This window comes from Molossus molossus, unplaced genomic scaffold, assembly GCF_014108415.1.
Source record: "Molossus molossus isolate mMolMol1 unplaced genomic scaffold, mMolMol1.p scaffold_m16_p_21, whole genome shotgun sequence".
Lineage (NCBI taxonomy): Eukaryota > Metazoa > Chordata > Mammalia > Chiroptera > Molossidae > Molossus > Molossus molossus.
Window position 1 is genome coordinate 13,069,102 of NW_023425357.1, and position 24,526 is coordinate 13,093,627.

General features: G+C 50.5%; 1 protein-coding gene across 2 annotated transcripts in view; it reads left to right on the forward strand.

Moving 5' to 3' along the window:
- GRIK5 (glutamate ionotropic receptor kainate type subunit 5) overlaps positions 1-24,526 on the forward strand; it is a 53,915-nt gene that overhangs the window by 8,314 nt on the left and 21,075 nt on the right. For both annotated transcript variants that reach the window (XM_036275580.1, XM_036275579.1), the window contains exons 6-12: positions 799-977; positions 3,073-3,126; positions 3,225-3,386; positions 4,980-5,132; positions 5,514-5,618; positions 5,736-5,843; positions 15,446-15,649. In XM_036275580.1, the coding sequence (XP_036131473.1) occupies positions 799-977; positions 3,073-3,126; positions 3,225-3,386; positions 4,980-5,132; positions 5,514-5,618; positions 5,736-5,843; positions 15,446-15,649 (965 nt within the window). The remainder of the gene's footprint in view (positions 1-798; positions 978-3,072; positions 3,127-3,224; positions 3,387-4,979; positions 5,133-5,513; positions 5,619-5,735; positions 5,844-15,445; positions 15,650-24,526) is intronic.

Below are 24,526 nucleotides of genomic sequence, written 5' to 3' on the forward strand. Positions count from 1 at the left end.
GGGTCTGGGAGAAGAGTGTTCCAGGCAGAGGCACAGCCAGCGCAAAGGCCACAGGACTGTGTGAGACATCGAGGAGACCTGGGGGGCTGGAAAGAGTGAGTGACACGGTGAGATGAGGTCAGGTGATATGAGGGGGGCGAGCAGACAGAGTGGGGCCTTGCAGGCTTTGGCCTTCGCTGTGAATGAATGAGAAGCTGTTAGAGAGTTTGGAACAGAGAAGGGACACATCTGCTTTACATGGTTCTGGCTGCAGAGTAGGGAATAGACTCTCTGGGGGGCAAGTGTGGCTGTTGTAACAGGCAAGAGATGGCACTAGCTTGGGGCACAGTGGTGGCGGTGGCATGGTACAATTAGATGGGATTTGATGTGTTCTGAAGAGCTCAGATGGGTTGGGTGTGGGTGTGAAAGAGAAGGCCAGGCTGCCATCTAGGGTTTTGGTCTGAGAGACGGGCAGGCTGGAGTTGTTCACTGACGTGGGAGATGTGCTGATTTGGGCGAGAAGAGCAGAGGTTGGCTTTGTACATAATGAAGTTTGAGGTGCCTGCCACACATCAGTGGGGCAGAAAGGTGGCAGGAGGCTGGGAGGAAGTGTAGGTTGGATTTTAATTTGGGAGGACCCAGGCATTAGGCTCCTGGGTCCAGTGCCCCAAGATAGCCAGCTGCACTCTGGCAGGCTGCCCCATCTCCTGCTTATGCCCTACCCTATCCCCAGTTACCCATGGTGGTGAGGAGGAGGGAGTGTTTGCCCCATGTTAGGCATACAGAGGGGCTCTAATCTGGGACTGACCCCACCCCCAGGCCTGCTGCGATTGGAGGAACTGGTGCGAGGCTTCCTCATCTCCAAGGAGACGCTGTCAGTGAGGATGCTGGATGACACCCGGGACCCCACACCGCTGCTCAAGGAGATCCGTGATGACAAGGTGTCTACCATTATCATCGACGCCAATGCCTCCATCTCCCACCTCATCCTCCGTAAGGTGGGTCCCTGTTTCTGCTTCTCTATAGGGTCTGGGGCAGAAACATGGGAAAACAAGCACATCACCCAACACCTGCAGGCCTCAGCAGTATGGAGACCTGCTTCCTGTGTGCAGACGATAATCATGAAGTTTGTCTCTTGGCTCAGCCGCTCCTCAATTGCACCCCTAGTTGGACCCTGGATAGTCACCTCCCCTCCCCGTAATAGCTGCTGCTTCAGTGGGTTGCTGTGAGGGTTCACGAGTGAATGGTAGGGAAAGTGCCTGGGCCATGCCTGGCCCAGACGAGGGGGGGCTCCCAGTATCCTTATTAAGTGTGTGTCCTCCTATATGTTGAGGTGCTTTGCATGTATTCTTTATTTACTTATTTATTTTTTAATCCTCACTCAAGGATATTTTTACATTTATCTTAAGACAGAGTAGGAGCGGGAGAGAGAGAGAGAGAAACATTGATGTGAGAGAGACACATCCACTGTTTGCCCCCTGTACGACCCCAACCAGGGCTGGGGATGAACCGCAACGGAGGTACGTGCCCTTGGCTGAAATTGAACCTGGGACTCTTTGGTCTTCGGGCCAATGCTCTAACTGCTGAGCAAAACTGCCAGGGCTATTTTTGTTTTTAATCTTCACCCAAGGAAATATAAATAAATAAATAAATATATATATATATATATATTTTTTTTTTTAAATTCTCACTCGAGGATATTTTTACATTTATCTTCAGACAGAGTGGGAGGTAGAGAGAGAGAGAGAGAGAGAAAGAAATATCAATGTGAGAGACCGGGGACAAACCAAAACCGAGGTATATGCCCTTGGCTGGAATCAAACCCGGGACTCTTTGTTCCGTGGGCTGACGCTCTAACCACTGAGCAAACCAGCCAGGGCACATGTATTCTTTAGTTTGTCTCTCACCCACCCTGTGGGCAGATATGATAAGCATTTGTGGATGAAGAAGCTGGTATTCCTGGGGGGAACGGTCTGGCTCAAGGGCACTCAGAAGGGGCCAGCGTCAGAACCTTCCACCACGGGCCCGCTACAAGCCGTCCACCAGTGACCCACACTCAGTCGTCCTTCAGTGATCCCCTGCTCTTAGTTTTTCCTCATAGTCTAACCTGTATTCTTTATTTTTCTCCAGTTTATTTTCATTTATTTTAACTAGGACTTGAACCTGCGACTGACCCTTTGGTCAACACGCTAACCACTGAGCATACTTGGCAGGGTTATTTTCTCCAGTTAAAAAAATTAAAACCATATGTCACTGCTGATTGTAGCTTATAGGAAGAAGTGTGGACAGAATCCATAGGGCTCTGGAGGCAGGATGACTTATAGAAGAGATTCTGGCTCAGGTGGCAGGCAGGCCTGGGCCGGGGTCCTGGCCCTCCCTGCTGTGTGAGCCAAGGAACCATTGGTCACTTTCCTCTTGAGCCTATATGTCCTTGTTGTGGAGTGGGCTGTAACCCACATGATAACAGCTCCTGACACTCAGGCAATGCAAGCTGGTGCCAATTAATGTTCTAATGACCATAGTAGGAACAGGATTGGGCATTCCTGGCCTGGAGAGGTCTTCTAGTTTTGTTCTTCTCGGGGACTGTGAGAAAGGGGACTCAAAACATGAATCTTGAGAGCCACATTGGCTGCCTTTTGCTGCAGAGTGCTTTTAAAGATTGCAGGGATAGTGAGCCTGACACGTTAGCAGCCCGAACCTGGCTTGGGGCAGCATGAGTGTTGAGGTTCAGGTTATCCTCCCCACCTGCCCTGTTTCTGAAGTGTCCCTGTGCCTGTCTCCAGAGGGCAGTCTTATAAGTGACCTAGAGAGGGATGCAGGCATTCAAGGGTGCCATTCTCTCCACCAACAAAACTATGTCCCACCTGGGCCACCAGTCAATGCGGTTGTACATGAGAGATCAAGGTCTCCCTCTGCCTGCATGTGTCTTTTTCTCCCTGTGTCTCTGTCTCTGGGTGTTTCTTACTGTATTTCCCATGGAGTGCCTTCTCTCTAGTCTTTATCTCTAAATATCTCTTCCCCTCTCGGCTTCTCTCCATTTCTGCCTGTGGGTCTGCCTCTTTGGTCACCTTTTTTCCTGCCCGTGTTCTCCAGGCCTCGGAGCTGGGAATGACCTCAGCGTTTTACAAGTACATCCTCACCACCATGGTGCGTATCCCCAGCAACCCCTCTGGTCCTCATTCCCTCCCTTGGTGTTTGCACCAGTGGGGCCTGGCCCCAAGCCTCACACCTCTTCTCGGTCCTAGGACTTCCCTATCCTGCACCTGGACGGGATCGTGGAGGACTCCTCCAACATCCTGGGCTTCTCCATGTTCAACACCTCACATCCCTTCTACCCTGAGTTTGTGCGCAGCCTCAACATGTCCTGGAGGGAGAACTGTGAAGCCAGCACCTACCCAGGCCCTGCGGTGAGCACGCTCCCTCACCCCCGCACACAGACACTGGACACAGGCACCCTGGGCCCCTTCAAATCTCTGCCAGTTCGCGCTCGGAACCTCTGGTGCTCCCACGCACTGAGTACAAGCCATGCAGCCTCACTCTGAGATAAGTCTGACCTTGTCCTCTTCTCTACCTCCCATTCTGCTGCAGCCACATTGGTCTCCAGGGGCCTCTGCTGCCTCAGCACATGAACACCCCAGGGCCTTTGCACTTGCTCTTCCCACTGCTTCTCACTCACTTCCCCAGAGAACTGGTGACTTGCTCTCTCATCACTAAGTCATTGCTCAAATGTCCCCTCATTTGTAAGACCTTCCTTGGTCCCCCGTTTAAAATATTGGCAGCTCCCTACTATATGGCCCGTTTCCCTGCTGTAATTGCCTCCACAGCACCTATCTTTGCTTATCTAATCACCATGTGGCTTGCTCTATATTTTACTTAGATATAGATACAGATACACAGATTGTAAGTTCCCTGAGGTCAGGGGTTTCTCTCAGTTCACCATTGTATCCCAGCACCTAGAACAGCCTGGCTCAAAGTAGGTGTCCGGTAACATATTGAATAAATGCAAATGTACAAAAGATGCATATTTATGTGTGTTTGTTCACAGACATCTAGTCATATAATAAGATACCAAGACAGTCCTAGGTACACAGAAACTCAGGGATACCAAGCCGTGCAGTCAGATGTGCACACAGGAACATCACACACAGACACAGGCTCATTCCTACACATCCCTGTGCCTCCTTGCACGGCACAGAGGCTCACACCTGCACATCGACCCAGCTGAGACTCTCACAGATACACACACAAACACCATAGCTCAGTGGCAGCTTGTATCAAGCCCTCACTGTGTGCCAGGCACTGTTTTGAGTTCTTTATATGCATTATCTTGCTTGATCCCCACCCTAGTGTTCAGAGACAGAGATGATGGTTATCCCCATTGTACAGGGGAGGAAACTGAGGTCTAGAGAGGGGCGGGGCTTGGCCTACTACAGGGGATAGTAGAGCTGGGCCTCCAGCTCAGAGCTGCCTGACCCCCAGGCCTGGGCTCACAACCATTATGCACTCCTGCCTCCTAGACACCATGCCCTACCCTGAGTATAGACACACAGGTACATTTGCCCAGTGCTACCCATATAAACACCCCAGACACACTCAGAGAGGGGCTGTGGCCATTGTCTGTTGTCTGCATCAGCCACACAGATTCCCAGGCACAACCTCAGGCCCATGAACACCCTGTGTGGGTGACACAGCTGGCTGTCCAGCAGACTGTTTTGGACGTGCCCTTCCTCAAACAGACATGTGGCCACACACATTCAGGAAGAGATGCTTCACAGAGGCCTGGGCAGCATGCATACCTTCCCCCGTCACTTGAATTCCACTGTCACATGCATTTCCCGAGAAAGGCACCAGAGACTTGTCCTCACTCCTGACCTGCGTGGTTTGACATTCCCAGAGAAAGAGGAGTTGTCTGAGGGCCAAGGATAGCACCATGGGGCTTCGGGGCTCCCCTGGCTAAGCTGCCTCTTCTCTGTCCTGCCACACCTCTGCCCCCCACCCAGCTGTCGGCTGCCCTGATGTTTGACGCCGTGCACGTGGTGGTGAGTGCCGTCCGGGAGCTGAACCGCAGCCAGGAGATCGGTGTGAAGCCACTGGCCTGTACGTCGGCCAACATTTGGCCCCACGGGACCAGCCTCATGAACTACCTGCGCATGGTGAGCTGGGAGTGGGAGGGCTGAGGGTGACCAACCTGCCTCAGGTGGGGGACTCACTGTGTCCACCCTTTGGCCCCTCTGCCCTCTCCCCCACCTCTCACCCCACCCACTGCCTCTTGCTTTCTCTGGGCCTCTTCCTCACTCTCCCCTCTGTCCCTTCTCTGCTGGCTTTCCTCTGCTTGCCTATACTGCTGTTTCTGTGTCTTTGTTCCATCGCCCCTTGTTTGCTGGTGTGTTGTCTTGCTTGTTTAATTGTGGTCCTTCCTGGTCCCTCTCCCTCTCTCTTGTCCCCTCCACCTCTGTCTCTGCCCCTCTGGGCCTCTCCTACCCATCTCTCTGGGCCCCTGCCACCCTCCCTCTGGCCGCCTCCCACCCTGCTAGGTAGAGTATGACGGGCTGACCGGGCGGGTTGAATTCAACAGCAAAGGGCAGAGGACCAACTACACCCTGCGCATCCTAGAGAAGTCCAGACAGGGCCACCGTGAGGTGAGCGGGCCCAGGGTGAAGCCAGAGCACTGACCGGGTTGGGGTGGGATGGAGATGGAAGGGGGGAGGGCTGGCGGGACCCCACCAGTTAGAGTACCGCACCTCTCTCTTCCTCAGATCGGGGTATGGTACTCTAACCGGACTCTGGCCATGAATGCCACCACCCTGGACATCAACCTGTCACAGACACTGGCCAACAAGACGCTGGTGGTCACAACCATTTTGGTGAGTGGCCCTTGTGGGGAGGAGTAGATGAAGGGGCCTTTCCTGAGTGGTGCCCAGCTCAGTCCTAGTCGGAGGAGGGATGCCTCGGCTGGCACAGCACACAGACCAGTGGGGATGTGACTCGTGCACCCAGCAACCCCTGACTGGGACCAAGGTGTTACTGACCTAACTCCTGCCATAGCAGGGGAGGCACAGACTCTACCATCAGAGCCAGCCCATCCTCGGTTCTGCCAGCCTGCTGTTTGTTGAACAGCGGAGATGGGAAGGCCTGGCTTGCAGGAGAGCATCCTGAGCATTCCACGAGGCTGCCCAGGCACGGCGCCATGCCCGGCATCTGGCCATGGAAGGCTCCGTAAACCACAATCACAGGAATGGTCGTTCTATCATACTTGCCAAACAAGTGTGGTGACATGTCAACTTACTTAATATCAGTCTTGAAGATGTGGAAAGCGAGGTTCAGAGAGGTGAAGTGACTTGACCAGAGTCACACAGTAAGTAAATAGTGTAGAAAGGACAGAAGCTGAGTCTCTGAGGCCCCGGAGCCTGTGCTCTGAATCTTTAGTCTTCGGCTCTCGTTGTCCTCTACCCCAGAGGTGCTGCTCCAGCATTTTACCAGACCAGGGCGAGGCCTTCGTGGGTCAGCGAATGTTCTGCATGGGCACTGTGCTAGGCCCTTTCCAGGTGGCACTCTAAACCCCTCAGCCACTCCAGGAGGCTTGTCTTATTTTCCTTTTTTTCTTTTTGTTAATCCTCACTCGAGGATATTTTTCAATCGATATTTATTTATTTATTTATTTAATCCTCACCTGAGGACATTTTTGCATTTATCTGCAGATAGAGTAAGAGGGAGAGAGGGAGGAAGAGAGAGAGAGAAACATTGATGTGAGAGAGACACATCGAGTGGTTGCCATCCACATGACCCCAACCGGGGCAAGGACAAACTTCAACCGAGGTATGTGCCCTTAGCGGGAACTGAACCCGGGACTCTCCAGTCCATGGGCCAGTGCTCCAACCGCTGAGCCAAACTGGCCAGGGCTCAATTGATAGTGTAAGCGAGGGAGGGAGAGAGAGAGAGAGACGTCGATATGAGAGAGACACATGAATCAGTTGCCTCCCACACAACCCTGACCAGGGCCAGGGATCAAACCTGCAACCCATGTATGTACCCTTGACTGGGAACCAAATCCGAGACCCTTCAGTTTATGGGCCAACGTTGTAACCACTGAGTCAAACTGGCCAGGACTTATTTTCCTTCTTTCATTGTTTTTTACTTTTTTTTTAAAAATCCTCACCCAAGGATATTTTTTTATTTTCTTTAGGTAGAGTGGGAGGGAGAGAGAAACATCGGTGTGAGAGAGACACATTGAATGGCTGCTTCCCACATGACCCTGACCAAGGCTGGGGATGAACTGCAATTGAGGTATGTGTCCTTGACCAGAATCGAACCTGCGACTAATTGGTCTGTGGGCTGGTGCTCTAACCACTGAGCAAACTGGCCAGGGCTTTCCTTCTTTCAAAGATAAGGAAACAGGTCATACAGCAAGTCCCTGCTTGAGCTGAGTGTCAGTCTTCGAGGCCATGCTCTCTGCCCTGCATCCTGCTGCTACCCACCAGGCACGGTGGCATCCAGGAGGTCAGGGAGGGGTGACACACAGGACCTGTGAGCAGGAGGCTGTCTGGAGCAGCTGGGGCCAGAGGCTGGGCACGCCAGGCAACCATGCTCTTTGTAGCAGCCAAGTCCCTAGCCCACTGGCATCCACTGTTTGTGGGGCACTCAGTACCTCTGTACTGGGCTGGTTCATGCTGTGGATGCTGAGGTTGAAAGGATTACCACAGGTTCCGCAGGATGTCAGAGACCCCCTAAAGCAGCGTGTCTAGGGCCCGTTCTCTCAGTCCCTAGGGAACTCCTGATCTAAAAGTGGACTTCAAGTCCCTCTGGAGAAGGGCCAGTGAGCCTGCTGGGGAGGGACAGATGGCCTGCAGACTGGAAACCAGACACTTCGTAACAGCCTCACTAAGAGGCCCTGAGGGCCAGGCTGGGCTGGCTGGTAGAAGTCGGACCTCTGCTTGTGGGAGTGTTGTCAGTCCCAGGGCCTTTCTGGGGCCTGAAGAGACAGGGTCCTTGGTGGGGAGCAGGGACAGAGGTCAGGGAGGTGATGTCAAGAGATTAGAGGCATGATTCTAGGGACTTGAAGTTTCTTCTCACACTTATCTCTCCTCCCCAAGGCCCATGAGCCAGTGTTGTTCTCTTCCTGATATTCATTCTTCTCTTGATAGATTCATTCGTTCGTTCGTTCGTTCGTTCGTTCGTTCGTTCGTTCGTTCATTCCACAAATGTTTCCTGAGGCTGCTGTGTGCTAGGCTTTATACAAGTTCTGGAGGTATAGGAACGCGTCACACGTGGTCTCATGGTTTCCTTACTCTTGACGGGAGGGAATCCCAGTTCAAGGGAGGAGATTGGCATGGCCATAGTCATTCTCACACAGAAAGGAGGAACTGACTCAGCTTTGGAAGGCCCGAGGAAGGCTTCACAGAGGAGGTGGCGTTAGATGGCTTTAGAAGTTGTGTAGGAGTGGGGAGCTCAGAGACGCCAGGGGTGGGCATCCCAGGCATCAGGAGCCACAGGAGCAGGGGCCTAAGGAAGTGTTTGTCAGATTGGACGTGGAGGCGATGGGCTCAGTCTGCACAGCGGATGTACCTGTTGATTCACCAACATTTTCTGACTTGTGTTTCTGGACTTGAGTCAGCTTGGGCGCCTGGGGCAAGATGTAGTCAGGACTTGTCTTATTCCCTGCTCTGTCTCCAGGGCCTACAAGGGTGCCGGGCACCTAGCAAGCACAGAGGGGTGATGAGCACCGCACCAGAGGTGGGGGAGGGTCTCCGAAAGGACTCATTTACCTGTACCCTTTACCTTGGAGGTGTTGAGTGGAAGGGGCAGGACCAGGTTAGGATGTCAGAATGGCTCCTGGGCCCATGAGGGACGTTGCAGGAGAGGCAGGTGCTCCAGATGGGGGAGTACAAGGCTTGAGCTGGGCTGGGCGATGGGCAGGGAGGGGGATCTGCTGTGGGATGTTGAGAAGATAGGGTTTGGTGCCAGTGGTGCCCAAGGGCTGGGCTGAGGGAGGGAGCAGGAGAAATTCCTCTATGGAGTGGAGGGTGGGGGTGACCCTGGGGTGGGGCTCAAAGGCCTGGAGCTGAGAGAAGGCTGACTGGTGCCAAGATTAAGAGGGGCCCCACAGGGAAGGTGGGGGTGTAAGGGAAGGCCCAAGGAGATGAGGCTGTGTAGGGGTCTTTCCTCAGGCCCTGCTCCTCCTGAATAATTCTCAGGGCTCTCTGTTGATTCCCATGATTCCCTTCATCAAGCTGTGATGTCTCATCCTGCTCTTTGGTGACTCTGGGATCAGAAAGACCTCGTCGCTCTCATTCCTGGCTTTGCTCCCTACACTCAAGTTGTCCATACTTTCATCTGTAAAATGGGTCCTTTAATCCCACTTTGAAGGGCTGTGCAGGGATTGCACAAGATCAGCACGTGTGCTAAGCACACAGGAGTCCTTTCCCCTCCTCTCTCCTGATCTGTCATGCTTGATAAAAAACAGCAATCTTCATGGCCAGTGTCTTTGAGCACCATGCTACTTGCTTCATCTTCATGGCAGCCCTGAGGTGGGTACCATTATGGCCCTGATTTTCAGATGAGGGTAAAGTGACAAGCCCCAGTCACCGAGCCAGAGGGTGGCAGAGCCCACATTACTGTTCTTTGCACTACACTGCCTTGCTTTGCCTCAATGTTTGATTTTTTTCTGAGCTCGGAGGGCTGCGTTCTAGGCCTGGCTTTGCCATTCGCATGGTTGCATGCTACAGGACCTGAGTGGGTCTCTTCTGTAGTTCTCAGTTCCCTCCTTTAAATTGGGGTAATTAACATATTCATAATAGAGTAAAGGGACTGGACTAGATCAAGGTTGTATAAACAGCACTCCAGAGTCCTGGGTTCACAGAAGGGCCCAAACAGCTTGTGAAGAATGTTCTAGAACCCACCCTACTTTAAGTTTTTTGTTGTTTTTTTTTTATCCTTTCCTGAGGACATTTTTTGATATTTTGTTCAGATAGAGTGGGAGGGAGAGAGAGAGAGAGAGAAAGAGAAACATCGACGTGAAAGGGACACATTGAGGGGTTGCCATCCACACGACCCAACCAGGACCGGGGACAAACTGCAACCGAGGTACGTGCCCTTAGCGGGAACCGAACCCAGGTCTCTCCGGACCGCAGGCCGACGCTCTAACTGCTGAGCCAAACCAGCCAGGGCTGTTTTTAGTTTTAAGAGATTTTTATGGAAGTATAACATGCACCCAGAAGCTCATGCAAATCCTCAATGTACTGTTCACTGAATTTCCAAAAACTGAACACACCTGAGAAACCAATCTTCTCACTCGAACCCTCCTCCGTACCCCTTCTGGTCTCTAACCCCGCAAAGAAACTACCATCTCAACTTCCATCACCACAGATTCGCTTTCCCCACCTTTGAACTTCACGAGAATGGCATCGTGCTTTGTGTTCTCTCTCTTGTCTGGCTCCCTCTGCTCACGTGTTTGCAAGATTCGTCCAAGCTGTGAGTAGTATAGTCTCATTGTTACATGTTCTGTTATAGGAACATGTTCTGTTATAGCAGTTTACTTAGCCACCAACTGTAGATGCACTTGGGAGTTGTTTCAGGTGTTTTGCTATTATGAAGAGTCCTGTTATGAACATCTTACTACATGCCTTCTGGTGAACACACAGCATTTCTGTTGGTGTATACCCAAGAGTGGAATTGCTGGGTCTTCTCAGCTTTAGGAGATACTGCTAAAGTGCTGTCCATAGTGGTGGCACCCTTTGCACTCCCACCAGCAGTGTATGAATGAGAATTCCAGTTGCTCCTCATTTTTCTCGGTGGTGAGTATATATAGGACCCAGTCATCCTGCGGTTTTCCCTAATGTGTTTATTGGCTATTTGGGAATCTTCTTTTGGGAAGTCTGCACTCAAGGCTTTTTTAAAAAATTGGGATGCATGACCTTTTTATTGATTTGTGAGTTATTTATATATTCCACATACAGTCCTTTGTCAAAATGTGTGCTACAGATGTCCTCTCTCACTTTGTGACTTGCCTTGCCACTCTCACTGGTATCTTTTTCTCCCCAATGATATCTTTTTCAATTCTCACCCAAGGATATATATTTTTTATTGATTTTAGAGAGAGAGGAAAGGAGAGGGAGAGATAGAGAGACAGAGAGAAACACTGATGTGAGAGAGAAACATTGAAACATTGGTCAGCTGCCTCCTGCACGCTCTTCACTGGGAATCAAGCCCAAAACCAAGGCACGTGCCCTGACTGGGAATCGAACTGGGACCTCTCAGTCCATGGGACAACGCTCAGTACACTGAGCCACACTGGCGAGGCCATTCTTTTATCATTTAATAATTGTCTGGACCAAGGTCACGAAGTCTATTTTCTAAAATTAACCAATTTTCTTTTTATATTTAGATTTGCAATCCACCTGGAATTGACTTTTATGTATCATGTGAGGTAGGGGGTCAGAATACGTTTTATTTTTCATGTGGATGCTTAGTTGAACAGCACCATTGATTAAAATTGTCACTTTACCACTTCACCACAGTCTTACCTTTGTCATAAATGAGTATCTGCTCACGTGTGAGTTTCCCACCCTCTGTTCTATTGTCCATTTGTCCAGCCTTGTTCTCATACCACATTGTCTTGCATACCATAGCTTTAAATTGAGTGTTACTATCTGGTAGGGTAAACCTCCAGTTTTCATGTTCTTTAGAATTGCTTTGGTTCTTCTCGACCCTTTGCATTTCCATCTGAATTTAAATATCATACTTCAAATTTTTATTTTATTTTTTAAATTATTTTTCCATACTTCAAAATTTTAAAATATTTTCTTATTTAATATTAAAACTCTTAAAGTGGGGGAGGGACAGAAGTTAATATAAACCTAAATTAAATGGAATTCAAAGAGGGTGTATGAAGTGGAAAATCAGCCCCCCATCTTCCTCCCAGAGGCCACATCCTTCCAGAAGTGTCAGTGCCTATACAAGCACAAAGAGAAGCATATTGTACACATTCTGTAGCTTGTTTTTTTCCTCTTGATAGATCTGAGAGAACTTGTTATTTTAGTAGTTGCCTGGGATACTCTGATGACGTCAATAATCTTTTTACCCTGTCCCAAATTAGGTTGCTTCCGTCTTTGTTCCCACTACAAGCAATGCTGCTATGACTCTCTGGAACCTATATTTTTGTGTACAGGTGCACAGACATTTGTAGGATGAATTTTAAAAAAAATATTTTTATTTATTAGTTTTAGAGAGAAAGGTAAAGGCAGAGAGAGAGAGAAACATCAGTTGGCCGCCTCCTGCCTGTCCCCCACTGGGGATTTGGCTCACAACCTGAACATGTGCCCTGACCAGGATCCAAACTGGCAACCTCTTGGTACAGGGGTTGATGCTCAACTACTGAGCCACACCAGCTGGGCTATAGGATGAAGTCTTAACTCAGACTTAGGAACAGCCTGCCGTCTGTCTGCAATGCTTCCACAGGAGATCTCTTTGAAGAAGCCTGAAAACCTTGGCTTAGGCAGTGGTTCTCAACCTTCCTAATGCCGCAACCCTTTAATACAGTTCCTCATGTTGTGGTGACCCCCAACCATAAAATTATTTTCATTGCTACTTCATAACTGTAATTTTGCTACTGTTATGTCTTAGGCAACTCCTGTGAAAGGGTCGTATGGCCCCCAAAGGGGTCGCAACCCACAGGTTGAGAACCGCTGGCTTAGAGGCTCCTTTAAGATCCTCGGTTCATCCCTGGCTGGTTTGGCTCAGTGGTTAGAGCGTCGGCCTGCAGTCCGGAGAGACCCGGGTTTGGTTCCCGCTAAGGGCACGTACCTCGGTTGCAGTTTGTCCCCGGCCCTGGTTGGGTCGTGTGGGTAGCAACCACTTGATGTGTCCCTTTCACGTCGATGTTTCTCTTTCTCTCTCTCTCTCCCCCTCCCACTCTATCTGAACAAAATATTGAAAAATGTCCTCGGGTGAGGATAAAAAAAAAAAAAAGATCCTCGGTTCGGATGGTCTGGGGCTCTAGGTTGAGTCCTGCATCGTTGTTTTCTGATCTTGAGTTCTGTTCATAGGCCCTGTCCCCATTTCTGGCTCTATAACATCTGACCCTGTCCTGAAGCCTTGACCTCAAATCCACAAGCCAAGTGCCTCAGTCTTGAATTTGGAGATCAGCTTGGTCTGCTAGAAGGAACAGGGGATTGGACCCCACAGCAGCTGGACTTTGAATCCCTAGATCTTCCTAGTCTCCCCTTCCTGCTGTCCTGCTTCTGCTGTGTGGCCTTGGGCAAGACATTTGACCTCCCTGAGCTCCAGTTTCCTCCTTTGCATGTTAAGAGGGCTGTACTAGAGCCTTCCAGCTCTAACACTGAGTACTTACCTAGATAATTCTTGATTTTTGATTCTCCAGCTTTGACATCCTTCTTGGGTCTCTGTCTCTGTGTCTGGGGTCTCCCATGTTGCTCTCGGATTCTGTCCACTTGAGTTCAGTCCAGCTCAAGGCTTCAGAGCAAAGCTTTGGAGTCAGATTGACTTTTCCCTCTCAGCCACATACTACTTCACTTCTCAGGACCTCAGTGTCCTCATCTCTAACGCTGGGGTAATAATACCGGCCTCCCACGCTGACAGAATAGCTTGTCACACAGTGAGCCCACAAGAAACGCTAGCTGCTGCTGCTATTATTAGTAGTATCTCACATTCCTACCCCCAGTTCCACAGTTTTGGATTTCAAAAGGCAGCTTGGTCAAGAGAAAAAAAGCAGTGACTTCCCTGCATTTCGTTGTCCCTCAGCTGAGGGGCTTTGTGTCCTGAGCTCATATCAGGACCTGGCCTCACTGTACCTACCACTGTGTAACCACCTCAAAACCTGGAGGCTCACAACCTACCACTGTGTAACCACCTCAAAACCTGGAGGCTCACAACCTACCACTGTGTAACCACTTCAAAATCTGGAGGCTCACAACAAGAGTGATTATTTATTTCTCATAATTCTTTGGGCTGACTGAGCAGTTCTGCTGGTCTCGCTTGGCTGCTGTGTTCATGTAGTTAGGCTGGGCTGCTGTGTTCATGTAGAGTGGCTGTGGGTGCTGTTGGCCAGGGCATCTTGGTTCACTCATCCTTCAGCAGGCTGGCCTGGGCTTCCTTACATGTTGGTCCCAAAAGGCTGCTCTGAAGGCCCAGGCTCTGGAATTCACACAGCATCACTTGTGCCACATTTTGTTGGCCAAAGCAAGTCTTGAGGCCAGCCCAGGGCCAAGGGGTGGGGAAATCAGCTCTACCTCTGGGTGGGAAGAGCTGCAAAATATCTGCCTCAGAGCTCAGTAATGTGTTGAATAACTGAGAGTTGGCAGGTCATTTGACCTCTGTGAGCCTCAGTTTCCCCATGTGTAAAATGAGTGTAATAACACCTCCCGTGTAAAGTCACTGAGGAAGCAAAGTGATAGGATCCAGGAACATATGCAGCACAGGCTGTACTCAGCAGGTGCTCGCTACATGCTCACTGTCGTGGCTGGTATTGCCAGAGATCTGCTAGCTGTTTCCTAAGTCCTGACTCCTTCCGTTCCTAAGCCCACAGTGACATTGCACAAACAGCCACTTAGACAATAACTCCGTCAAGGTAAGTTTCCCTTCTGTTACGGGCATCTTCACAGGCCTCGTCTCATCAGCACTTGGCGTATTCTCTCAGCTTTTGCACTTACTTGGCATGGTGGGGGTCCATAAAATTTGCTTGAACCCCTCAGAAATAAGCATCATCATAATGAACCAGCTCTAGGCTAGAGATTGCAAACTGTCAGGTATTTAGCCTGCAGAGCATTAAAAAAAAATGTTATTGGAATTTGAATTGTGGCTAACCTTTATAATTAGGAGAGTTTACAGAACCACCTGGGTTTCCAAATTCTCTCAACATGGGCCATCTGGCATCTCAGGCCCACTTCCTTCGTGCTGGCATTGGGCTGGAGCTGAATCTTGGTGGGGCGGACCCTCTTTGGTCCCCTGCTGGCTCATGAAGTCGGTGGATCACTACCGGTTGTGTAAAAAAAAATGTGGAACCGAACAAACAATATCAGGTATATTACCATAGGCATACACATAAGGATTGCTGTGGAAATAAGTTTCATCATGGCATGGGAGTCTATGCGCATATATGTGTGTGACTTGGGTTGCAAAGTCAAATGATCTCTTATTGTGGGTCATAGTCAAATATCTGACAGACCCTGTTCCAGCTTGGCGTGACCTCCATCCAGTCTGATTCACTCTTAGGTTAGCTGCCTCCCTCCTAGGCACTTGCAACTGAGATGAATGCCAGCTTGGCCAGTGGAGATTAAAATGGCACCTGTGATCTGCTGGGGGCTGATAGGGTCCATGTACTTTGCCCCTGGCTTTCAGGCCTGTTTCCCACTCTGAGCAGATTCTGGATCTAGCTGCCCAGCCTCGGCCCCAGGATACCGCCCCCACCCCCAGATGCCAGGTCTCTGACCCCACTTCTCCCCTGCCTCTCCAGGAAAACCCATACGTCATGCGCCGGCCCAACTTCCAGGCCCTGTCAGGAAATGAGCGCTTTGAGGGCTTCTGCGTGGACATGCTGCGGGAGCTGGCTGAGCTGCTGCGCTTCCGCTACCGCCTGCGGCTGGTGGAGGACGGGCTGTATGGGGCACCAGAGCCCAACGGCTCCTGGACGGGCATGGTCGGCGAGCTCATCAACCGGGTACGGCTGCACTGGGCCAGGGCTGGAGAAGGGGTCACAGCCTGTGGGGCGAGGGAGGGTGGGCAGGGGGCAGCTAGAGAAGCCTCAGAACCAGCCTGGCCCGTAACAGATGAGGAATGGGTCATGGGCTCCTCACGGCCGTGGTGTGCTGTGCACCTGTGCCTGGTGAGAACCACGGGGTGCATTTGGTGGGGAAGAGAGGCAGAGTGTCACTTCCTGTGTCCCAGACGTTTGCCAAATGCTCCCCAATGCCACCATGGCTTAGCTGGTGCTCAAAGATTTGAGTGAATGAAAGAGATGTGGAGTGGGAAGCAGGCAGAGGACAAGGAGGTTGAGAGAGGTTTTCTGTGAAAGGCAGGGCTTGGGCCAGGAGGGCAGGGACTGTACCTCATTTGTGCACTATGCCCAGCACCTGCCAGGAGGGCACGGTACATTGTAGACATTGAGGCTGCCTGCTGAATGCACAAGTCTGCTTTTTTAGTGTTTGTTAAGCACCTACTATGTGCACACCTACTCTTTGCACATGGTGGCAGCACAGGACGTAGAGGTGAGCCCAGTGGACCGGGACCCTGCCACCAAGAGTTCATTGTCTCCTTAAGATGCAGAAAAGCAATTGAGCACAAGACAGAGCCATTGGGGCTGTGATGGGAAATTCAGTCCTAGAGGAGGCTTCTTACTTAGCCAGGCATCCAGGGAAGGCTTCCTGGAAGAGGTACCCCAGTGGATACAAAGGGTGTGGAGTCAGAAAGATGGAGTTTGGGAGGAGGGCAATGTTTTCGAAGCTGAGAAAATGGCATTTACAAAAATGGGGGGATACAAAGTGGGGTGCACTGGAAGTGCCTGTGGGCCCTGAGTGTGTATGGGATTTAGATGAAGGTGAGATGGGAGAGGCAGGGGCCCTGGAGGTTATAGGTGAGGATGCACAGGAAAGAATATTTTGAAGTCTGACAAACCTGGGTTTGAGTGTTCAGGTACGTCATTTCTCTTCTCTGAACCCCAGATTCCCCTCCCTGGGATGGAGAGGATGATACCTGGCAGGTGTATAGTGAGAGCTACAGAAAATGGACCACATTGCACACATTGCTTGTTCGAGGGCGGGGCCCATGTGTAGTTCTCTTCAGTGCAGGCACTAGAAGCTGTGTGGGCAGTTGCCCAGAGGCAGGACTGTGCAGTGGGAGACAAATAAGCCCCAGTTTAGGGCACACCCAGGCAGGTATGCAGAGCAGGGACCTATGGCCATGAATGGTGAGGGCAGCCTTGACATTGGACTTGGCTAAGGGCACTGGAGAGTCTCACCCTCCCGTTTCTTCCATCCCAGAATTCACTGCATCCAAACCCCTGACTGTCACCAGGGTAGACTCGAGAAGACCGCTTTGCTTGACAAGGACATTTATCTCACACGGCACAGATTTTCAAGTTCTTTTGATTGCAGAACCTTTTTTCCAATTGAAAGTGCCCTCAGAACCCAGGACAAAGCAGAGCTGCTCTGGGGGAGGCGGAGGTCGGGGTGTCCCTGGTGGCCGGATCTCCCCCCCACCCCCAAGGGCAGGCCTGAGGCACTGTTCCACAGGCTGCCAGTGGTTTAAAGCTTCTGCCCCAGGTGGATTTAAAGGCCCTGAAGCCAGAACCTGAAACAGCAGAAGGCAAGGCGTGCCGGAGCTGGTGCCTAGCGCGTACCCACTGCCGGTTTCCACACGACCTCCATTCCACAGCTCCGTCATCAGGGCCCCAGAAATAAGTAGACTCCAGGGTATAACTCCCCCAACTGAAGTCACTAAGCTGGACACCAATTCATGCATCAACAGAGAAGTAGTGGGACAGTCCTATTGACAGGTTCAACCCCCTGTGCCTCGGGCCGGCCCCATAGGATTGTGGGAGAATTTGGTGTGATGGTGCTTGGGAAAGCATCAGTTGCTGGAGTTGTGGTCCTGAGTCCTGTTTGAATTTTGATTTTGCTGCTCACTAGCTGTGTGACCTTGGGGAAGTTACATCACCTCCTGGTAACATCATTTCTTCAACTGTAAAATTGGGGAAACAGCAGCTATTAGCACGCAGGGCTGTCGTGAACATGAAACAAGTACATCCACAGAGGGCCTCAGAATGGGGCTGGCAGGCAGTGGGTGCTGGGTGCAGGTGCCCTGTTCATGTTGTTTCTACTGGTACATGCATATATTCATGCACTTGTCTGTTCCCCAGCCAGCTAGCATTTATTGAGTGTCTACTGTATGCCAGGCCCTGAGCTATACCCTGAGTATATAGGAGCCAGGCCTGGCCGGCTCTTACTGAGTGGGTTAAAGAGTTTGACTCTCAGGCCCATGAGATGTGCCCCTTAGGGTTTGAACTGGCTGAAGTGAGGAAACAGAGCAGCGAGGTGGGGGTGCAGCAGGGGTGGCAGGATGACCAGCAGGGAGGTAAGGGGACAGCAGAGCTGGAGACCAGAAGAAGCTGGAGAGCGCCAGGGCTTAGTGACTGCCTGGGGTGGGGGGCATAGGAGAGAAGACGCGGGCATTCCTCCAGCTTCTGGCTCGGCAGCTGGGCGATGGCAGTGACATTTAGGGAGAGAACACTGGAGGAGGAGCAGGCTGGCAGCGCAAAGGCAGGCGGGGTTTGGCCTTGCCGAGGCTCAGCTCCTGCCGTGGGATGGCCGAGTGTGCTGAGCTTTGTGCGGATGCTCCCCTCCGGCCTCGCAGCAGCAGCAGCTGTGTTCGTTGCCTTCATGCCACGTGCCAGGAACTCTTCAAGTGTTACTTCATTCTCCTAACAACCCCTTATGGCCCAGAGGTCCCTGCCCTTCTACTGATGTGAGATCTGGGGCTCAGCAGTGAAGGAACTTTCCCCCGCCCCCACACACAGGGCAACCAGGTATGTCTGACCCAAGGCATGTGTCCTTTCCAGACACCCAGCAGGTACCTGGGAAGCCTGCAGTGAGCAGGATAATGCTCTCACACCATGCCAGGCCCTCCTCCAAGCTTTTTAAACTCCTTGACTCTTCATGGCCACCCCACAAGGAGGGCCTGGTATTAGCCCAGTTTTCTCTAATGGACAGAATGAGACACTGAGGTACCATGTCCAAGCCACACGGCTAGTGTCAGGCAGAGCCGGGGCTGGCACCCCAACAGGCTGGCCCAGAGCTGATGAGTAACTTCCAGATGGAAGACAGCCCAGGGCACCGGCATCCCCTGAGTCACCCCGGGCCAGGCTCAGGGCTCACCGTCAGTCTAGAATTATGGTCCATTTATTCCACCCAGTGGCCATTGCTGGAATTGGCCGCCTTGCCATCACTGCCACAGTGTGAATGCAGGCCCCGGCCCTTCTCACCATCCTCCGCACTGGCCTACGGGCCTCCCGTCTCTCTCTATTCCAGTTGTCCTCAGTGGAATCTTCCTGTAATGCAAATCTGACCTGTCATTCGCATGGTTTAGCTGTAGCCTCCCAGGGCCTTCAGGATAAAGTCTGCACCCTCCAGCCTGGCCCTCAAGGGCAGAGCAGATGTCTTAGGCTGGGGTCCTAGGAAGGGGACTTTGAGATGGAGCTTAGTAGGCAGTAATTATGCTGGGGTGTCCTGGGAAACCAGCCCTGTGAGGGGGTGAAAGAGCAGGCATGGGCAGAGGAAGGAATGGAGCTGAAATGCAGTTATGACTGGGGTTTAGCTGTCCCACGGGCAGCTCGGGAGCTGGGATGGCCATCAAAGGCGTCCTGAGGTAAGGGGGCAGGCCTTTAAACCCACCTGTGCACAGTTGCAGAAGACTGACATCAGGGAGGGTCGGGACCCTGGGTGAGGGGTTCTTTCACCTCCAGAGTGGAGCATGATCAGCCCCCAGCACTGTGCAGCTGGGGCAGTGGGAGTGCTCCCTCCACCACGGCACTGGAGCTGCGAGCTGGGTGGGGGCCAGGCAGAGCCAGCCTCTGGTGCCCTAGTTCCCCCGTGATCAAGCCCTTTCATCTCTCTGAAATGGGGATGATAGGACCTCCCTCAGAGTTTTGTGGGGAGTGGGTGAGGGAGAGTGCAAGGTTCCAGAGCAGAGCCCCCGTTCATGAGGATCTTGCGGGTAAGGAGTTTGGATATTATTGTATTGTGTTGGGAAGCCATGGAAAGGTTTTAAGCAGAGAATGTGCTGTGATCTAATTTGTTTTTTCTTTTTTTTTTTAAATTAATTTATTTTTTTATCCTCACCCAAGGACATTTTTGCGTTTATCTTCAGATAGAGCAAGAAGGAGAAAGGGAGGAAGAGAGAGAGAAAAACATTAATGTGAGAGAGACATATCGACTGATTGCCACCCACATGACCCCAGCCAGGGCCAGGTACAAACTGCAACCAAGGCATGTGCCCTTAGTGGGAACCAAACCCGGGTCTCTCTGGACCACGGGCCGACGCTCTAACGGCTGAGCCAAACCGGCTAGGGCTCTTTTATTTTTTTTGAGGTGAAATTCATGTAACAAAATTAACCATCTTAAAGTATACATTTCAGGCCTGGCCAGTGTGGCTCAGTGGATTGAGCATTGTCCCATGGACTGAGAGGTCCAGGTTTGATTCCCAGTCAGGGTGCATGCCCAGGTGACGGGCTTGATCCCCAGTAGGAGGTGTGCAGAAGGCAGCAGATCGATGTTTCTCTCTCACGTCGATGTTTTTCTCTCCCTCCCTTCCTCTCTTTCTCTCTAAAAAAAAGAAAAAGAAAATTAATAAAAATATTTAAAAATATACAATTCAGTGGCATTTAGTGTATTCACAGTGTTGTATAACCATCATCTCTATCTAGTTCCAATACGTTTTCATCACCTCCCCTAAAATATTTCAAGCCCATGAAACAGTCCCCATTTCTCCTTTCCCAGGCCCCTGGCAACCACCAATCTGCTCTCTATTTCCCTGGATTTACCTATTTCATATAATTGGAATCATTCAACATGTGGCCTTTTGTGTCTGGCTTTTTTCACTCAACATAGGGTATTTGAGGTCCATTCACATAATGGCATCTATCAGCGCTTCATTCCTTTTCAGGGTTGAATAATCTTCCATTGTGTGGATGTGCAACCTTGATTTAATTTTTATTTTTTATTTTTATTTATTTTTTATTTTTTTATCCTCACCCGAGGACATTTTTCCATTTTTTGTTCAGGTAGAGTGGGAGGGAGAGAGAGGAACAGAGAGAGAGAGAGAAACACCGATGTGAAAGGAACACATCGAGTGGCTGCCACCCGCACAACCGACCAGGGCCGGGGACAAACTGCAACCGAGGTACGCGCCCTTAGCGGGAACCGAACCCAGATCTCTCAGGACCACAGGCCGACGCTCTAACCGCTGAACCAAACTGGCCAGGGCTTGATTTAATTTTTAAATCATTTAAAAATTATTACTCTTGCCCTGGATGGTGTGGCTTAGCTGGTAGAGCATCGTTCCACGCACCAAAAGGTCACGGGTTTTTTTTTTTGGTACGTACCCCTAGCAGGAACCGAACCCCAGACTCTCTTGTCTGCAGGCTGATGCTCCAACCACTGAGCCAAACTGGCCAGGGCAAGGTCACTGGTTTGATTTGCAGTTAGGGCAACATGCCTGGGTTGCAGGGGTGATCCACAATAGGGGGCATGCAAAAGGCAGCTGTTGGATGTTTCTCTCTCATATCTGTGTTTCTCTCTTCTCTCTCTCTTTCTCTCCCTTCCTCTTTCTAAAATAAATGAAAGGAAGAAAGAAAGTCTCTAAAAAAATTATTACTCTCACTACTCTTGAGAAGTAACTGTAATGGGACAAGAGTAGAGACAGGATGGTCCCTTTAGGAGGCCACTGGATGTTTTGGAAGAGAGCAGATGCTGGCTTGTGCGTAAGTGGTGGCTGAGTCAGGCGTGCCGTTGGATCAGATATGCGCAGGAGGAAGAGAGGCACTGAGGAATCGAGGCTGACTGCAGGGTTTGGCCTGAGCAGCTGGGTGAATGGTGAGGCCGGTTTCCAACTTGGGAAGATGTGAGAGGTCTGGTGGGGTCAGAGAAGGAAGTTATCTCTGGACGTGGATCCTTTGAGATGCCTAATTGAAATTCAAGTGGAGAGAGATGGATTTCATTGTGAGGCTGAGCGTGCATTATTTAACTCATCCCCTATTGATGGATATTTGGGTTGTTTCCAGTTTTTGCTAGTGTAGGCAATGCCACCATCAGCTGGGTCTGGATTTGTGGGTGTGTTTCTGAGGGATGAATTCCAAGCAGTGGAAGCACTGGGTCAAAGGGTATGAATGCTTTTCAAGTTTACACTGCCAAATGGCTGTTCAGAAAGGTTCCACCAATATACTTCCACCAGAAGTGCACAAGAATGTCAAGCTTCCTACACTCTTGCCAACAGTGGGTATTATCAATCTTTTAAAAAGGTCTTCGCCAATCTGAAAAGCTAAAAATGGTATCTTATAGTTTTCACCTAAACAGGATGCTACATGGCTGCATGTTAATCCCTGCATGGATGTACTGTAATTAGTGAAGCATTTTTTATGTTTAGTTGTTTCCAGGTGTTTTTTTGTTTGTGCTATTATAAACAACTGTAAACAAACATCTTCATGAACAAAAGCTTTGATTGATTCTCTGACTAGAATGACTCCGTGAACAGTATGCAAGGCTTTGGTTGCATATTGTTGAACTGCTTTCGAGAAAGACTCCACCAGTTTCTAAATAGGCTCCTTTTCAGCACTGATTGGCTTTTGAAATATTTAGATATTTAAACAACCCTCTGTCTTTTTTTTTTTTTTTTAATCCTCACCTGAGGATATTTTTTCACTTATCTTCAGATAGAATGGGAGGGAGAGAGAGAGAGAAAACATCCATGTGAGAGAGACAGAGAAACACATCAATTGGTTGCCTCCCACGACCCTGAGCAGGACCTGGGACCGAACCACAACTGAGGTACATGCCCTTGACTGTACTCGAACCCGTGACTCTTTGGTCCCGGGCCGATGCTCTAACCACTGAGCAAAACCGGCCAAGGCCGCTGTCTATTTCATAGATGGCCTATCATTCTGACTTTTCTTGCTTTGACTGGTGAACACAGTGGGGCTTATGTGGTCAGGTGATAGATTGGGTATGAGCCCAAGTTCAACTCAAAATGGGCCCACTAGGCCCATGGACTCACCCTGTGTTTTCCCTGGTCTTGGTTGTGTAATTGGAATAGATACATGTGGCAGCTGGCGGAGCTGACCCGTGGAGTCAGGGTCATTATGGTAGCAAGAGCCAAGTGGAAGCTCCTAGAATTCCCCATCTTTCCCAGGATAGTAATCCAAAAGCAATTCTACATCCTTTGGGGGAATTGCAGCGATTAGTGCCACCATTAATGGCTTGAAAGAAGCCGAGATAGTGATCTCACCCCTGGTCAGCTGGACTTTGTGGTCTGTGCAGAAGGCAGATGGGTCTTGGAGAATGCCTGTGGATTATTATAAATGTAGTCAGGTGGGACTCCAATTGCAGTTGTTGGCCCAAATGAAGTATCTTGACTGGAGCAGGTCAGCACAGCCCTTGGCAGCTGGTGTGAGCTACTGACTTGGCAAATGCTTTTTCTCTGCGCTGCTTCCCCCGGACCACCACCGGAAGCAGGAGCACTCCCATGCCTTCAGTCTTGCCTCAGAGCAACTTCAGCTCTCCTGCTTCCTGTCCTCGGATAGGCCACGGAGGACTTGATCTCAACAGTCCACACAGGTACTACACTGAGCAGGAAGTAGCATTTGGGAAAAGGGTGGCAGTAAACCAAACCCACTGCTGACATCTGTCGGTCAGGCTCCAGCCTGGAGATGAAAAGCACCAGCTACTTCCACAGAGAAAATTCGATGTGAGAATTGTTAACTAGGTGGAAAGTTGTTAACCAGCTGGCTGAAGAGAAAAAAAAAAAGAAAAACACCAGAAAACCCCGAAGGGATCATGGAGGTAGCAGCTGTAGGAAGGCTGAGAGCTGAGAGCTGAGGGAACAGGGGAAGAAGTTGGAAGGATTAAAATTTAGGAACACAGATGAGGGGCCCAAACCGAGCTGAAATGCAGAGCTCGGACGCGGGGTGCTGCTTGGCTGGTTTTTGGATTTGGGCAGCAACTTTTACCTGGGTCTGAGTTGCGTGTGCTACTTCAGCTCATTTACCAAACAACCCGTTGGGCTTTTCACTGTGAGGGAGGCCCAGAGCCAGCTGCGCAAGCTGATCTGCCACCTGGGCTGCTGACCCAGCAATCAGAGAGCTGGGGGCTGGCAGGGCTGCAGCCACCCAGCGGTGATTCACAGCTTAGACGTCTAGGGTTTAGAGCAAATCACGCTGTCTTCTGCAGATAACAGACTATTCTTTTGAGAAGCTGCTCCTTACTGGGCCCTCCCGTGGGCAGCTGAGTGACCATGTGGCCCGAGCACTCATGTGACCTGTGTGTCGTCATTTTTGCATCAGTCAGGATCCTGCCAGGAGACAGGCCATGCCAGATATTTGAATGAAGAGAATTATTTACTAGGAATAAAGTCATTCACTAAGTAGCTGGGAGGATAAATTTGAACTCCAAGGCAGGGATCAGCAAGACTTTGTCTTTCTTTCTTTTTTGATTTTGAGAATACATTAAAGCTGGGGACAGTGAAACAAGGAAGGGCTTAGGATAGAAGAAACAACAGGAGAGCCTCGGCTGGGCTGCTGTCAGCCTACTGGAGAGTCGGAGCTAAGCGGGCCTTGGGGACAGTTTCAGAGGCAGCACTTTTTCTGTAAAGGGCCAGAGAGTAAATATTTCTGGCTTTGGGCCATATTGTCACAACTACTCAACTATTCTGTTGTAGGGAAAGGAGTCATAGACACATAAACAAATGGGCATGGCTGTGTTCCAACAAAACTTTATTTACAAAATCAGGCAGGTGGGCTGAACTTGGCCTCACCCTTGCTCTCATGGAGGAA